The sequence below is a fragment of the Lissotriton helveticus genome, chromosome 7 (genome assembly GCF_964261635.1).
Source record: "Lissotriton helveticus chromosome 7, aLisHel1.1, whole genome shotgun sequence".
Taxonomy (NCBI): domain Eukaryota; kingdom Metazoa; phylum Chordata; class Amphibia; order Caudata; family Salamandridae; genus Lissotriton; species Lissotriton helveticus.
In genome coordinates, this window is record NC_136068.1 from 1,041,677,523 (window position 1) to 1,041,692,563 (window position 15,041).

The 15,041-nt window shown below is 49.2% G+C and overlaps 1 protein-coding gene across 1 annotated transcript in view; it reads right to left on the reverse strand.

Moving 5' to 3' along the window:
- The window catches only part of SLC25A10 (solute carrier family 25 member 10), a 189,879-nt gene that overhangs the window by 30,638 nt on the left and 144,200 nt on the right, over window positions 1–15,041 (reverse strand). The window contains exons 7-8 of the mRNA XM_078653836.1: window positions 2,972–3,042; window positions 2,506–2,598 (exon numbers count right to left, since the gene is read on the reverse strand). Of these exons, the coding sequence (XP_078509962.1) occupies window positions 2,506–2,598; window positions 2,972–3,042 (164 nt within the window). The remainder of the gene's footprint in view (window positions 1–2,505; window positions 2,599–2,971; window positions 3,043–15,041) is intronic.

Consider the following 15,041-nt stretch of genomic DNA (forward strand, 5'->3'; position numbering starts at 1 on the left):
CCATTTCGCAACATAATGACATGGAGAAAACTAAAGGCATAGTCAAGTGTTTTTAGCTTTTAATGGTAAAAGCTTTGTTCTAAGGTTTGACAGGTATATAAAGATTCTTTTACAAGAATATACGAAACTGGCAGGCGTTCTATCTGGAATAGCAAAACTTCAGACAGGTAAGATGACAGGCTGTTACAGTCTTACGCAACAGTTTTATAGAACAACTAGCCCCATTGTTGCCCCTATTTTAACTCGTTCAAATGTTTCTCGGAGACCTGATCCATGTCCTATGTTATGGGCCATATTCCCCGATCTGACAAAGTATCATCTCTGAACAGCTCTTAAGTAATATCTTTACTATATGTGAAAGAAAAGGTATTTACGGACGTCCTCACAGCCGGGTGGGAGTCAATCGTGCGGAGTCGGGTGGCTGGGCTTTGCTTCAGGGGTACAGTGTAGATGAAACAAAAAAAATACTATGTATGATAGATAACATAAAGAGAACTCGAAACAATGCCTTGCTGCTTTCATTCCATGCTGAAAAAGAACTTATCATGTGCACTGGCAGTTCTTAGGTAGGGCCCTCAAAGCATTCAGCCCAGGCCGTATTTTCTGGAATGGATTTGATATGGATGAAAGGATTTTACAGCAACGGTCAGAATCAATTGAGGTTCCTCATCACAACTAGTCATCCAAACAGGGACAAAGCAGGTGTGTCCATTTTCCCCTCTCATCGTCACTCACTATGGAATCACTGGAAGGTAAAATGCACATCAATGGAGACATATGGAGGTTAAGCTAGACAGGGAAACTCCCTTTCTCACCATGTTGGCGAAGGATATATGGTCAGGGCCGGACTGGCTAGCGGGCGTTTCGGAATGCTGCTGAGCTGGGGGCTGATTTCGTTGATGGGGACCTGCGTGTACTGAACGAAATTCGTTTTGCTTTAATTATTGCGACGCACACGCAGGTCTCCATCAACAAAATCAGCCCCCACCGCAGTGAAATCAGCCCCCAGCTCAGCAGCATGCCAAAACGCCCGGTAGTCAGTCCGGCCCTGTATATTGGTTGCACTTATTGACTCCGTTTTGGCCTTGGTGAAAGAGTTGAATAAACACCGGGGGCATGGTCCCCTGGGAGTTGGGGCTTGACGATCTCAGGAAGGGCACCAAGGAGGCGCATTGATTATGTCCCATGAGAACAGAGACAACCAGCATGCTTTAAACAGGTGTTTTTAGTGAAAGAAAACGATGTCCTGTGGGATAGGTGTCAATGTGTGTGTTGGAGCGCTCCAAATAACCCTCAAAGATCATCCCAAAGTTTCAGATAAAGGGTAAAACTATGGATATCCGTCACTTTTAGGGAGTCCAGGCTGCCACTGGCATGTTGGCAGTCATGTATTTGATTGCATTTGTATAAGGGATAACTGAACATAATGGCGATGTTTATATTATTAATTATATTCAGAAAGGCAAAGTTTATAGAATAATTATAAGGAAAAAATGTTTGGCTGATGAATTACTAATGCACTGCATTGAAAAGTTAGAAGACTGCTTTAGGGTCTATGGAATGAAAATCACATTAAAAAATCCTAGCTCCTAAACACCTCGGTCTCACAAAATTAGTTGGCATTGACGATGGCGTGGTTCCCTTTCCAGTGGAGTATCGCAACTATGGCATATCTTGGATTATATAGTACCCATCGTAAAGCAGATTGCAGGCTGCCTCTACCCTGCTTGTAAAAGAGATGGACAGGATCTGTCATCTTCGCATTTGGATGATCTTTCTGGCCAGCCTTGCAGCTTCAAAATAACAACGCTGCCCAAAATTCTTTTTCTGTTACAAACTCTTCTACTTCCGGTTCTGAATGCACAGCTTACAACCCATCAAGGAGCAACAGAACATTTGGGCACGGTCAAAAAAGGAGGTAGGCTAGACGCTTATTGCACTGTACACCCAAAGAAAGAGACTTGGTACTTACCAACAGTGCAAGATTCTCAAAGGAGATCCAACTTCAGTTTGTAGTGGAGGGGAAAAGGCCACAGCGTGGTGCGTTGTGAACCAACTGATTACAGGGACAAATATTAAGAAACGTTCATGGGTGGAAAACAAACAGAGCTTGGGGACTCATCGCCCATAACGAGAGCGGCATTAGAGATGTAGGAAAGGCTTGCAGTGCAGGTGTGCCGCTCTCCTTTTCCTTACTACATAAATAGGTCATCCTCATTTTTCCATGGGAACAGGAGGAACATTTGTAACTTAGAACTTGAAGGCAGCCTGAGGCTGAAGAACATTTCGAAGAGTTCAGGATCAAATTATTTTTAAACCTCAATTTAGAATGTAACCTGTCAGAATAGAAAGATAACACTACTACCAAATTCAACACTAGGTCTTGCACAACTCTCTTAAAGTCAGGCATTCCCTGACAACTCACGAGAAGGTTACTTTAAAAAAAGGGAGCTACAAATCTCATGTCATACAAATGTCAGTTAAAAAGGCAAGCCTTATACTTACAGCGATGAAGCTGGCCAGGAAATGAGTGAATATGTTGTCTGACATAATTCCTGTGGTCAACACAAGCTGTTTAGCCTGGTCATAGCATGCCAGCTATAAGGAGATAAGGAAGAGGTTTAGGTGGAGTGAGAAAGCACACTGGAGTACAGGAGATAGAGGAACAGGGTAACTGAGAGGGAGGGTTATCAGGAAGAATTTAGAGGAGTTTTGATAGGAAAGGAAGAAACATTAAAGGGAAGAATGAAAATATAAATCAATCAGAAACAGTAATTAAGAGGAATAATGCAAAGGAAAGGAAAATACAATAAATAAGGAAAGAATGAAGCAGATGAAGCGTAAATAAAGGAGATGATGGAGAGTAAAGGGGACCAGGTGAAACGATTTAAACTGTAAGGAGAAGCAATCATGCCAAGTGGCAGACAGGGTGCAAGCAAATGTAGATGGGTATTCAAGAAGAGACCCTCACCTGTCCCACAGTGACCAGGGCTCCACGGCTGGACGCCATGCTTCCACCAGAGAATAACTTCTTAAGGCCCTCTGAGGAGAAACATGAGAAGGCGTGTATTTTATTACAGCTGCCAGAACGCAAAGCCCTGCATTAAGCTCCTTAAACCATACCTCTCATATCATGAGCCACATGTTTATTTGCCTCGGTTTAGCTCTGCAGACTTCTACAGACTTCGATATGATGCCTCTCACAAAAAGAGCTTATGAGACCTGACCCCATACACCAAAACTACCTCCACAACCACCAGAGAATTCTCGAGTTACAATTATACTCCAAGCCATGAGAACAACATTGCAATCAAAAGAGTAACTTTCCTAACCACATGACTTAGACACAAAGACCCCACAATAAAATTAAAAGCTCTCCTGAACAACCACCCGGCAACTAGAACCACACCTCTATACGACTAAAGCCAATCACAAACCGGAGACCCCCTCTCCCCCAACAACTACCTCAGCCACCTAGATATCACAATGTCACAATGACTTCACTTCCACCCATCGAGGGCCTCAGAGATCCTGCAAGCTCCAGATGAACCGGCAACTCCAAGAAAGACTCAGTAGACCCCAGAGAGACATCTAGCCTCAGATCCCAGACAGACTACTCAGCCCTAGAAAGACACTCCAACTATCAAAGTAATTTCTAGCAAGGCGCTCAAATTCCAAGAGACTAGAGTAATTTCTAGCAAGGTGCTCAAATTCCAAGTGACCCTCAACAAGCAGAGAGACAGCCCCTCCAAAACAACTGGAGACACCCCAGACTAATTAGCAATAACCACAACTACCATGGGAATTTCTCACGATAACCATCACAGAACAACATGAGAAACCACACAACTACCAGAGAGATCCCCAGCAAACTAGAGAGACAGTTCCAACCCCAACAAACTAGAGAGGCACTTCTTACCCACCAGAGAGAGACAGCTAATTCACCAGAGAGAGATCTGGGCATACTTGGATAATCAAAATCATCACAGAGACACTGCAAACTACCAGAGCTTGACTAACATCACAGACTACAAACCATAAGACAACCCCCAACAACTAGAGAGGTTACATAGCCATACTCCAGTCCCCTTGGAGATTCCCCTAACCAACAGTGTTACCACACCCAAGCCCAACTAGCATGGATGCTGTCAGAACCCTGTTCCGAGGGTCACAGCGCAAGTAGGAGTTACTGGGCCTAACCTTGGGGGTTGAGATCTTATACTTTCGATTTCTCTGAGCTTGACTTAATGTAGATCCTGAACAAATGGCCCAAGTGCCCCTTCAATCAATCAATCAAAACATTTGTATAGCGCGCTACTCACCCGTAGGGTCTCAATGCGCTGGGGGAAGGGTGTCCGCTACCGCTCGAACAGCCAGGTCTTGAGTTGCTTCCTGAAGGAGAGGTGGTCTTGGGTCAGGCGGAGGTGGATGGGGAGGGAGTTCCACGTCTTGGCAGCCAGGTAGGAGAAGGATCTTCCTCCCGTTGTGGCTCTTCGGATGCGGGGTACGGCGGCAAGGGCGTGGCTGGTCGATCGTAGCTGGCGGGTGGGGGTGTAGAAGGTCAGGCGGTCGTTGAGGTATCTTGGGCCTTGTTTGTGGAGAGCTTTGTGTGCGTGGGTGAAGAGTCGGAACGTGATTCTCTTGCTGACGGGGAGCCAGTGCAGGTTTCTCAGGTGTTTGGGGATGTGGCTGTGTCAGGGGATGTCCAGGATGAGGCGTGCCGAGGCGTTCTGGATGCGTTGGAGTCTCTTCTGAAGTTTGGCTGTGGTTCCGGCATAGAGGGAGTTGCCGTAGTCCAGACGGCTGGTGACGAGGGCCTGGGTGACCGTCTTCCTGGTTTCGGTGGGGATCCACCGGAAGATCTTACGTAGCATGCGGAGGATATTGAAGCATGACGAGGAGACGGCGTTGACTTGTCTGGTCATGGAGAGGGAGGAGTCCAGGATGAAGCCCAGGTTGCGTGCGTGGTCTGTTTAGGGTGCGCTGCCCAGTGCAGGGGGCCACCAGGAGTCGTCCCAGGCGGAGGGCGAAGATCCCAGGATGAGGGCTTCCGTCTTATCTGAGTTCAGTTTCAGGCGGCTGTTCCTCATCCACTCGGCTACGTCTTTCATCCCTTCGTGTAGGTTGGTTCTGGCGGTGGCGGGGTCGTTGGTGAGGGAGAGGATCAGCTGGGTGTCGTCGGCGTAGGAGATGATGTTGAGGTTGTGTTGTCGTGCGATGGCTGCAAGGGGGCTCATGTAGATGTTGAACAGCGTGGGGCTGAGTGATGATCCTTGGGGTACGCCGCAGATGACTTCGGTGGCCTCGGAACTGAACGGGGGGAGGCGGACTCTCTGGGTTCTTCCGGCGAGGAAGGAGATGATCCACTCCAGTGCCTTCTCTCGGATCCCGATGTTGCTGAGGCGTTGTACTAGGGTGCGGTGGCAGACCGTGTCGAATGCCGTGGAGAGGTCTAGGAGGATGAGGGCCGCTGTTTCTCCGTGGTCGAGCAGGGATCTGATGTCGTCGGTGGCTGCGATGAGGGCGGTCTCAGTGCTGTGGTTGGCCCGGAAGCCAGACTGAGTGGTCGAGGGATCCATTCGTCTCGAGGAAGGCGGCCAGCTGTCTGTTGACGGTCTTCTCAATGACTTTGGCAGGGAAAGGAAGGAGCGAGATGGGTCTGTAGTTTTTGAGTTCGGTGGGGTCCGCTGATGGTTTCTTCAGTAGGGCGCTGAGTTCGGCGTGCTTCCAGCTCTCTGGGAAGGTGGCGGTGTCGAAGGAGGCGTTGATGATGTCCCGCAGGTGTGGTGCGATGACGGAGTCGGCCTTGTTGAAGACGTGGTGAGGGCAGGGGTCGGTTGGAGATCCGGAGTGGATGGAGTTCATCGTGCGGATGGTGTCTTCGGTGTTGACCGGGGTCCAGGCGCGGATGGTGGTGGTGGGGGGCGTAGGTGCGGTCGTAGGGTGCGTCGGTTGTGTGCTGAAGCTGTTGTGTATGTCTGCGATCTTGCTGTGGAAGACTGAGGCGAGCGAGTTGCAGAGTTCTTGCGATGGGGTGATGTCGTTGTCTCCGGCGCTGGGGTTCGAGAGCTCTTTGACGATGTTGAAGAGTTCCTTGCTGCTGTGGGCGTTGTCGTCAAGTCGTTCCTTGAATGCCTTTTTCTTGGTGGTGTGGATCAGCTGGTGGTATTTTCGAGTGGCGAGCTTGAGGGTGGTCATGTTGTCTGTAGTTGGGTCTCTGCGCCAGGCTTTCTCGAGGGCTCGTCAGTTCTTCTTGGAGCTCTTGAGTTCGTCGGTAAACCATGATGCTTTTTTGGTGCCGAGTCTGGCGTGGGGGGTCTTCAGTGGGGCGAGGTCGTCTGCGCTGTTGCTGATCCACCTCGTGAGATTGTTGGCGGCTTGGTTGGGGTTCGTTGAGCTGGCTGGAGGGTTCTGGCTCAGGGATGTGGCGAGCTGGTCGGCTGTGATCTTGTTCCAGCATCTGCGAGGGACCTGTTGTGGGCGGTGGTGGATCGTGGTCCTTCTGAAGCGGAAGTGGACGCAGCTGTGGTCCGTCCAGTGTAGTCCGGTGGCGTGGCTGAAGGCGATGTCCTTGCTGGAGGAGAAGATGGGGTCGAGCGTGTGGCCGGCGTAGTGGGTGGGGGTGGTCACCAGTTGCTTGAGTCCGAGGTTGGTGAGGTTGTCCAGCAGGGTGGTGGTGTTGCGGTCGTTGTTGTTCTCCAGGTGGAAGTTGAGGTCCCCGAAGAGGATGTAGTCAGCGGAGGGGAGGGCGTGCGGGCTGATGAAATCGGCGATGTCTTCGCTGAATTGTGTGCGTGGTCCCGGGTGTCTTTAGATGAGTGTGCCTCTGAGGGTGGTCCTGGGGTCGGTGTGTATCTGGAAGTGTAGGTGTTCGGCGGCTGTGAGGGTGTCGTCGGAGCTGGTCGTGATGCGGATGGTGTCCTTGTGGACGATGGCGATGCCTCCTCCTGTCTGGTTGACGCGATCCCTCCGGGTGATCTTGTATCCATCCGGGATGGCGATGGCGATGTCGGGCACTGAGGAGGCGTTCATCCAGGTTTCCGTGAGGAAGGCGACGTCAGGTGATGTGGTGTCGAGGAGTTTCCAGAGTTCCACAGCGTGTCTGTGGACGGAGCGGGTGTTGAGCAGGATGCACTTCAGGTGGTTGCTGCTGGTCCTCGGCTTGGCGGATGCGGTGCAGGTCCGGATGCAGGAGAACTTGCAGGATTGGCAGGTGAAGGGTGGGTGCGTCCTGGGGCTGCTCGGTGGCAGCCGGTGATACGGCCGGTGTTGAGTGCGTAGATGGTTGCCGCGTCGTAGGTCCGGCGGGTGGGCTGGAATCGTCGGGGGCCAGGGGTCCTGGCACTGGGCGCAGGCCAGGCGGCGGACGGGCACAGACGGGCTTGCCTTTGGCGCGCCTTCGGCGCACCATTTGCACATCCGCTGCGCTCCCGCGCGGTGCCCTCTATAAATGGCGAAGTGAGAGGGAGGAGGAGGCGGGAGCCGGGTGGCCAATGGGCGGGTTACAAGGAAAAAAGGGTGCGGGCCGCAGGGGAGCAGCGGCATGGAGCGGGGACGGGAAAAACGGCGGAAAAGGACACTGGGGCGGCGAAAATACAAGGGCACAGTGGCACAACGAAATACAATATCAGGGGCACAGGCACAGTAAGGCACAACAATTTACAATCAGGGGCACAGGCACAGTAACAGAATACAAAAACGGGGCACAAACCGGCAGAGAGCTGGCGGAACGGCAAAGCAGGCACACGGCTGTGCGAGGCAGCAGCGGGGGGTCAAGGGTCCCGGCAGTCACGGAGGGAGCTGCGCGGTGTGTGGAGCGACAGACCCTGCAGGCAGGGGCAAAGGTCACAGCTCACCACCGCGCGGCGACCACCATAAATGGCCAAGTGGGAGGGAGGAGCAGCTGGGAGGCGGGAGCGGGGTGGCCAATGGGCGGGTTACAAGGAAAAAAGGGGGCGGGCCGCAGGGGAGCAGCGGCGGGGACGGGGAAAGCGGCGGAAATGGACACTGGGGCGGCGAAAATACAAGGGCACAGTGGCACAACGAAATACAATATCAGGGGCACAGGCACAGTAAGGCACAACAATTTACAATCAGGGGCACAGGCACAGTAACAGAATACAAAAACGGGGCACAAACCGGCAGAGAGCTGGCGGAACGGCAAAGCAGGCACACGGCTGTGCGAGGCAGCAGCGGGGGGTCAAGGGTCCCAGCAGTCACGGAGGGAGCTGCGCGGTGTGTGGAGCGACCGGCCCTGCAGGCAGGGGCAAAGGTCAACACTTGACTTTCAGTGCTAGTGCAGGTTGAGCAGTCCAAGGCTTCTCAGGAAAGGGGTGGGGGGTAGACACAAGGCTCACAACTCAAAATACGTTCAATGGCAGCGATGAATGATTGTCCGGTCAAATACTAAATCTGTATACCAACACAAAGAAAAATATGGCATTCACAAGTAATACACAGTACCCCGAGGTCAGAGCTCTAGTGTTTCCATCGGCAGCACCGGAGTCCCACTCACCTAACGCTAACAGTAATGGTTATTTTTCCATTTACTATAGGGGACATTCAGATTAAGCCCTACAAGTAGTCAGAGTTTCAGAAGTCCCACTCCAACTCCAATAAAAGTAAAAAGTCTTCCAGCGCTGAAGCGCTAAATGGCAGACAAGTTCATCTGGGTCTTCTGGCCTATTAATCAGTCTTACCTGCACGACCGGAGTCTTTGACTGCACCCCCTTGTGGGCACTAAAGCTGTAACTGCGTTCTCTTGTGAGTAATGAACATGCATCCCTGCAGGGAAAGGAGACAGGAGTTCTTCACAAAGGGTTCTGCAGGGACAGCAGCCAAGTGTTCTTGAAGCTCCTCCAATGCCAGTAAGTTTTGTTGGATCCTCCCTACAGGTGAGGCTGGGGGAGGAATACAACACCCTGCTGCAGATTCTCACTCGCTGTTCGGGCCCCATGGGTTACCACGGCAGCCTCTTCCTCTTGACGACAGTCTCAACAAGCCCAGGCTCTTTGCCTTTTTCCCGGTGACCTCATCTGGCATACAGAGTCACCATTCTTACTCCGCATACAGGCTACGGCCCGATCGACACTGTAGCAATCTTCAACGACTTCCCTCTGCACAAAGGCAAAGACTTAAGCAGAATCTATCTCCTCACACTCCACTTCAGAGACACAATCATCAGGCTTTTCCACTGGGACTCGCACCCTCTAGCGCTCTCCTCTTCCTCACAGTGCGCACTGGTCTTAGCAAGCAGGCAGGCAGGCAGGCACTGTGTTCCATGCTCCAGGGACAGTTGGTCTTGAATTCCCTGGGTGATGTCCCCTCACCCAGTTGAGAGCCTGGCAGGCCTTAGACTTTCTGGTCACAGGCAAAAGTCTTGCAAAGCTTCTTGCACAGTCCGACTGCCTGCTTGACAGCTGACAATGTTGGTGGCCTCGAGCTCCCCTTCTTATAGTACATTTCCAGACACCAAACATGATTTAAGGTCTGAATCGTTGAAGTTTATGTTGTAGTCTGCCTTCTTTTGAAGTGCCTTTTTCTCTGCATTTGCCCTTCCTCCAGGAAGCAGTGTCACACAGCAGAAGGGACTCCTAAAACACCATAATGCAGGCCATGGGAGTGAGTAGAGGTTTATACCTGGTTGTCGGCCACAGTGATATGTGTAACAAAAGGTTACTCCAGGGTCTCAGCCCGACTCGTAATGATTCTCCCATCAGCCCCATCTCCTTTTTGAGATGTGCCAGGCCCCTTTCCAGTGACCTCTCTCTGAATCAAAGAGCACCCTTTGAAGTATACTTAAGAGCCTGGCTCTCCCTTCCCCCAGTATATCCCACCCAGGTCACAGGAATGCCGCAATCCACAAATCTGCAACCACGGCACTCATGCTGCTTAACTCCTGGGAAAGGTAGTAGCCTTTTAGTAATGTGAGAGAAATGCTCTAAGCGCCCCTCATGGTCAATAAAGATTACTTTCCACGAGACAGGCCTATGTCATCGCGCACATGCATGATCCTTGTTTACCCATAACAAAAAAATCAGCACCAGGATCACATCATTACACTTTGGGGCACTCAGGGCAGGAGTATACATCCATCATCATGCGAGGGACTTTGGTGTCTCAACAGACACAAACCCTCAGAGATCTTCCAACCACCAGACCAACTTCAAGTAAACTAATGCACAACTAGTACCAGAAACCATGCCCTCACTATACCTAGCAGACAAACCTTGGAACCACTCACCAAAAAGGCCATGAGCCTGAAAATACCACAGAGCTCCCCAACCCAAACGGGATAATAAAAATTGATAGCATCTAGAAGACCATTAACATGACTCCAAAATGTAGAACTCATTACCCCATACGTTTTAATATGAAATGAACAAAAAAAAAAAAAGAATAAAGGCGGCCGTGACAATTTTTTTTCAAACCTTTCTATATTTTTGCCTCTGTGGGGAAACCCATCAAGTAACATTCGCCGATTCCTTATCACCCCCCTGGGGCTTCTTTTCCTTGCCTCTTTTTCCAGTGTTGGGACCCTTTAAAATGTGTAACATACATTTCTCCAATTATTCTGGTTTCTGTACATTTTAAATGTTATTATTAGTAATTGTTGAATAACACATGTTCCCTGGACGGCATACAGAAGTATTCCCCTGCTCGAACGGCCCGACTGCATGTATCGAGTATCCGCACTTGATTTTTGCTCTGGTACCACGCTAAACTAGCATGTGCGCAAAGGCCTAGGTCTGCTCTTGGCATGAGTAGGTCATGGACTCATCCTGTGACATGGAGGGGTCCAACAAGTGTGCTGTCAACTGATGACTGTCAGCTCCTGCATATGTTAATGTGGTTATTACTTAGAGTGGGGGGGAACAGGAAATAGTGGTTTGAAAATTAAAATTGTGACAAGAACTTGGTTTTCTGAGTCACTGGAGTGAAGGCCTACGGGGCACTCATGTAAATTTACACCGCTTCTATACGATTACACAGTTGTTTATGCTAACATTCAAAATGCAGGTCTTGTATGTAGCCTGCATGGCGTGAAAACAAACCAGTGTAATGGAGGCGGTGGAATCCAGTTTGAATGCTCCTGACCTGCCCTTACACAAAATGGAGGTGAAAACTGTGCTCCTGGACAATGTAAATGAATTGCTCACATGCCTGAAGCTGGAAGAAGAAAGGAGGCTTAACTGAAGTGAGGAGAAAGCACTCCTCTAGTTATTCTATGAAGCATTTTGGTTATAAATAATATGCTGATTAGCCTCCATGAAGGCAGCCATTTAGTGGATGGTATGGGTTTGTAGTGAAAGATGAAGAAGCTTTTAGGTGAGGCCTGCTCTTTCGTCTTTCTCCAAATACTCCTTCAGTTGGGCTGATGGCCACTAGTTGCAGAAACCTCACACCTCGTTCTGCCTCTGTTGTGGGTGCTCCAAGTTTGAGACTACCCTGTTGTGCAAGGCATCAGTGCACAAAACGGCTGTGTCTAGTATGGAACATTCTGAAAAGGACACTTGAAAGGTAAACATTAAACCAGTTCCACCATTTCAGATAGTAGATCTACATTCCCTGTCTGCTTGTTGCATATAAAGTTGGGGTCCTACGATCTCACACCTGATTCTAGCTGCAAGTACTCTATGGCCAAGGAAGGCATCATTTCGCAGAGCACTGAGAGAGCTGTTGTGAACCAGGATTGATGTCTGCCAGACTACCAGTCACCTGGAGATGAGGGGACATCACTTGAAGTCTGCATCTCTTGCTGAACAAGCGGTTTACCAGTCCTAAAGGGCTTAAAGGCCTGCCCGCTTGCTGAGAGAGGAAATTAGTATGCCTCCCCTGCAAGAGGAGAGACAATCCAGGAAGAAGGAGGTACAGTGCATTCCAGGGGGCTGTGAGGTACCCAGAAGAGCAGACTGCTGGAGAGGGATCCGGGAGGATCCAGACACCCAAGGGCCTCCAAGAGTCTCCCAATGATCCAATGGGAACCACAAATTTACAATTGCCCAGAGTTTCACCCATGTGGGACAGCAATTGCTCAAGTTGTGTTGGCTCGTGTGGAGCAGCATATTCCCTGCTGCTACTTCCGAATTCGTGATCACCCAAAGTTGGTTTGTATATCTCCTGTGACTTTGGGGGTTTTTCTACAGAGGACCACCTGGTCCCTGCATGGGCCCGTTGCCAAGACCCAGAGGCCCCAGACACTCATCATTGGTCCAGTGGGACAGAGACATATCCGGACTGCTTCCACCCTGCCCCTGCACACCTGAAGAGCCAAAGCTGGTGTGCAGCTAAATATAGTTCAGCACCAAGACAGTACAAACTTTCGGACTGCCTGCTGGTACGTTGCCACCAAACCGACTGCTGCTTAACGTACCAGGTATGGCGGGTTTCCTTTGGATAAACTGATAATTACCTGCAAGCAGGTTAGAACTGAATGACTAAGCACACAAACTGTTTTGACTTGTTTAATCTGCATCTGTAATTCAAAAAGGAGCCCAGAGGGATGTAAGGATACTCACAGGATAGCCCTCCACTCAATAGCAACAAATCCCTGTACCCTGGACAATGGTTAGCACTAGTCTAACAGGCTATTCATAATTTATTGGAAAACAATCCATTTAATCATTTGGATCCAATAGCCCACCCCCTCGATCTATAGTAGGGTGTGTTCTGTTTTTGCCTGACCATCCAAAACCAAACACTTGTTTGTGAAAAAAGGAGGACAAGGAGGTTTCATATAAAATTCAACTCGACAATTCCTGTAATGTCTGTTCCCTACAGAACAGTACAACCAATCACACTTGACAGACAATTAAACGTAAAAAATGTGTGGTGAGAGAGAATGGCACCTCACGGGCGCACAACCCTCGGGTCCTTGGCAGATGTTTACCAGATTAAAACCCCTTTCTCATCATCGGTTACCATTCCTTCTCAAAGAAAAATCGAGTGTCCAAAGGAAACAACCCAAAATAATTGGTGAAGGACAAAACAGGTGCACAACAAAAAATCAAGGAAAATCTCCCTGATGTGACACAGAATGGGATTAAAATCAACAGCTACACCAATAATGCAACTTTATTCATAGGTCTGGTGTAGACTGGTGAAATAAAAAGGCTGGTAGCTTAAACTCGCATACCACTACCTGTGGCCGACATGTTTCACTGCCTGTTACGCTTTATGGCAGATTCATCAGGGCTCACCATTCTGTCACTGCACCGAAGTTGGACACCATCCGTACAGAAACCTTGCACAGCCACGTCCACTCGTACCAGCTGTTCAAGGCTTGCTCTTTAGCCAACTGTCGGTTGTTACATCAACCGTACAAGTACGTTGCCTGCGACCATAAATCATCCCAGGAACCAATTGTTGTGCACCTGTTTTGTCCTTCACCAATTATTTTGGGTTGTTTCCTTTGGACACTCGATTTTTCTTTGAGAAGGAATGGTAACCGATGATGAGAAAGGGGTTTTAATCTGGTAAACATCTGCCAAGGACCCGAGGGTTGTGCGCCCGTGAGGTGCCATTCTCTCTCACCACACATTTTTTACGTTTAATTGTCTGTCAAGTGTGATTGGTTGTACTGTTCTGTAGGGAACAGACATTACAGGAATTGTCGAGTTGAATTTTATATGAAACCTCCTTGTCCTCCTTTTTTCACAAACAAGTGTTTGGTTTTGGACGGTAAGGCAAAAACAGAACACACCCTACTATAGATAGAGGGGGTGAGCTATTGGATCCAAATGATTAAATGGATTGTTTTCCAATAAATTATGAATAGCCTGTTAGACTAGTGCTAACCATTGTCCAGGGTACAGGGATAATCTGCATCTGTGCCTGATTCACACTACTCCATTGCCCTTGCAAATGGCGAGGGGTTGCCACCTCGACCCGGGGAGAGAGAACCTAGGGACCGTAAAGGAGCATGGAGGAAACCGCACCTGCTTAAACAGCTCACAGAAACACGAACTTGTAATTTGCTGCTTGTAGTATTAAGTATGTAGTATTAAATAACCAGTGTGTAATAAAGCATTTTCTTGCTTGTAAAGACAAGCTGTGGCACATTCACATTATTGGATTGTTGATTGAGTTTTGAGCTCTGAGCTCAAGCACTCCCTCACTACCTCTCGGAGAAGGCGGTGACTGTTTGCCCTTGCTATCCTGAGGTTTAAGTGTAAACAGGATGATACTTGGACCATGTTTCACAGCCACAGTCACACGGATCCCAGGACATCAGAGGCAAAGTACCTCAACCCTCATGGTTGAAGCCTGGTAGCCACTACTTACCCTATGGCCCAAAGTGTGGGGGTCAGACAGTAACACACATTTATTTATAGTTTTAATGTGGCTTTGCCACATGATTAAGTATTCACCTCAAGTGTAAAATCACAGATTTGTTTTTCATACGTATGGCTTTCTTTATGGCTAATGCGAGATGTTCAGATATATTTCCAGAGATCCCCGACTCACTGGCCCAAGTACTGGTATAACCAAAGCCAGTACAAAGACACAACCAGGCACCATGTGAACTCAAACAAACAACAAAAAAAGAGATGCCTTCCAAACCACAAAACAGATCCAGTGATATAGCCTGTTTACAAGACAGATTCTCCAACTACCTAATCACTCATGATCCATTAGAGATGACTACCTACAAGAGAAAAGCCACAGCCGCATATCAGTAACGTGAATCACCAGAGGCATCTCCTGCCCACTGGAGACTTCCCCTACCAATCAATAGGGACCCAAACATGAACTGTAGACACAAACCACCACGAGTGACCACAATCCACCAGGGACCTCCTTCCCAAACCTCCAAGAATATCTACTCCATCCTACATCAGGGAGACTGTACGCAAGTAACAGATCATCTACAAGATTTCCCTCCAATCTGAGGAACCCTCTAACTAAAGAGACCTTCCGACCAGCGAGCAAATACATTCACTAAAGGGCCACAGGTCACTGCGGAAATTCTACTACATGGGCCTGAATGACGACTGAATAGCCAGATCAAAAGGAAGGATCAAGACCTACGAAAATCTTAA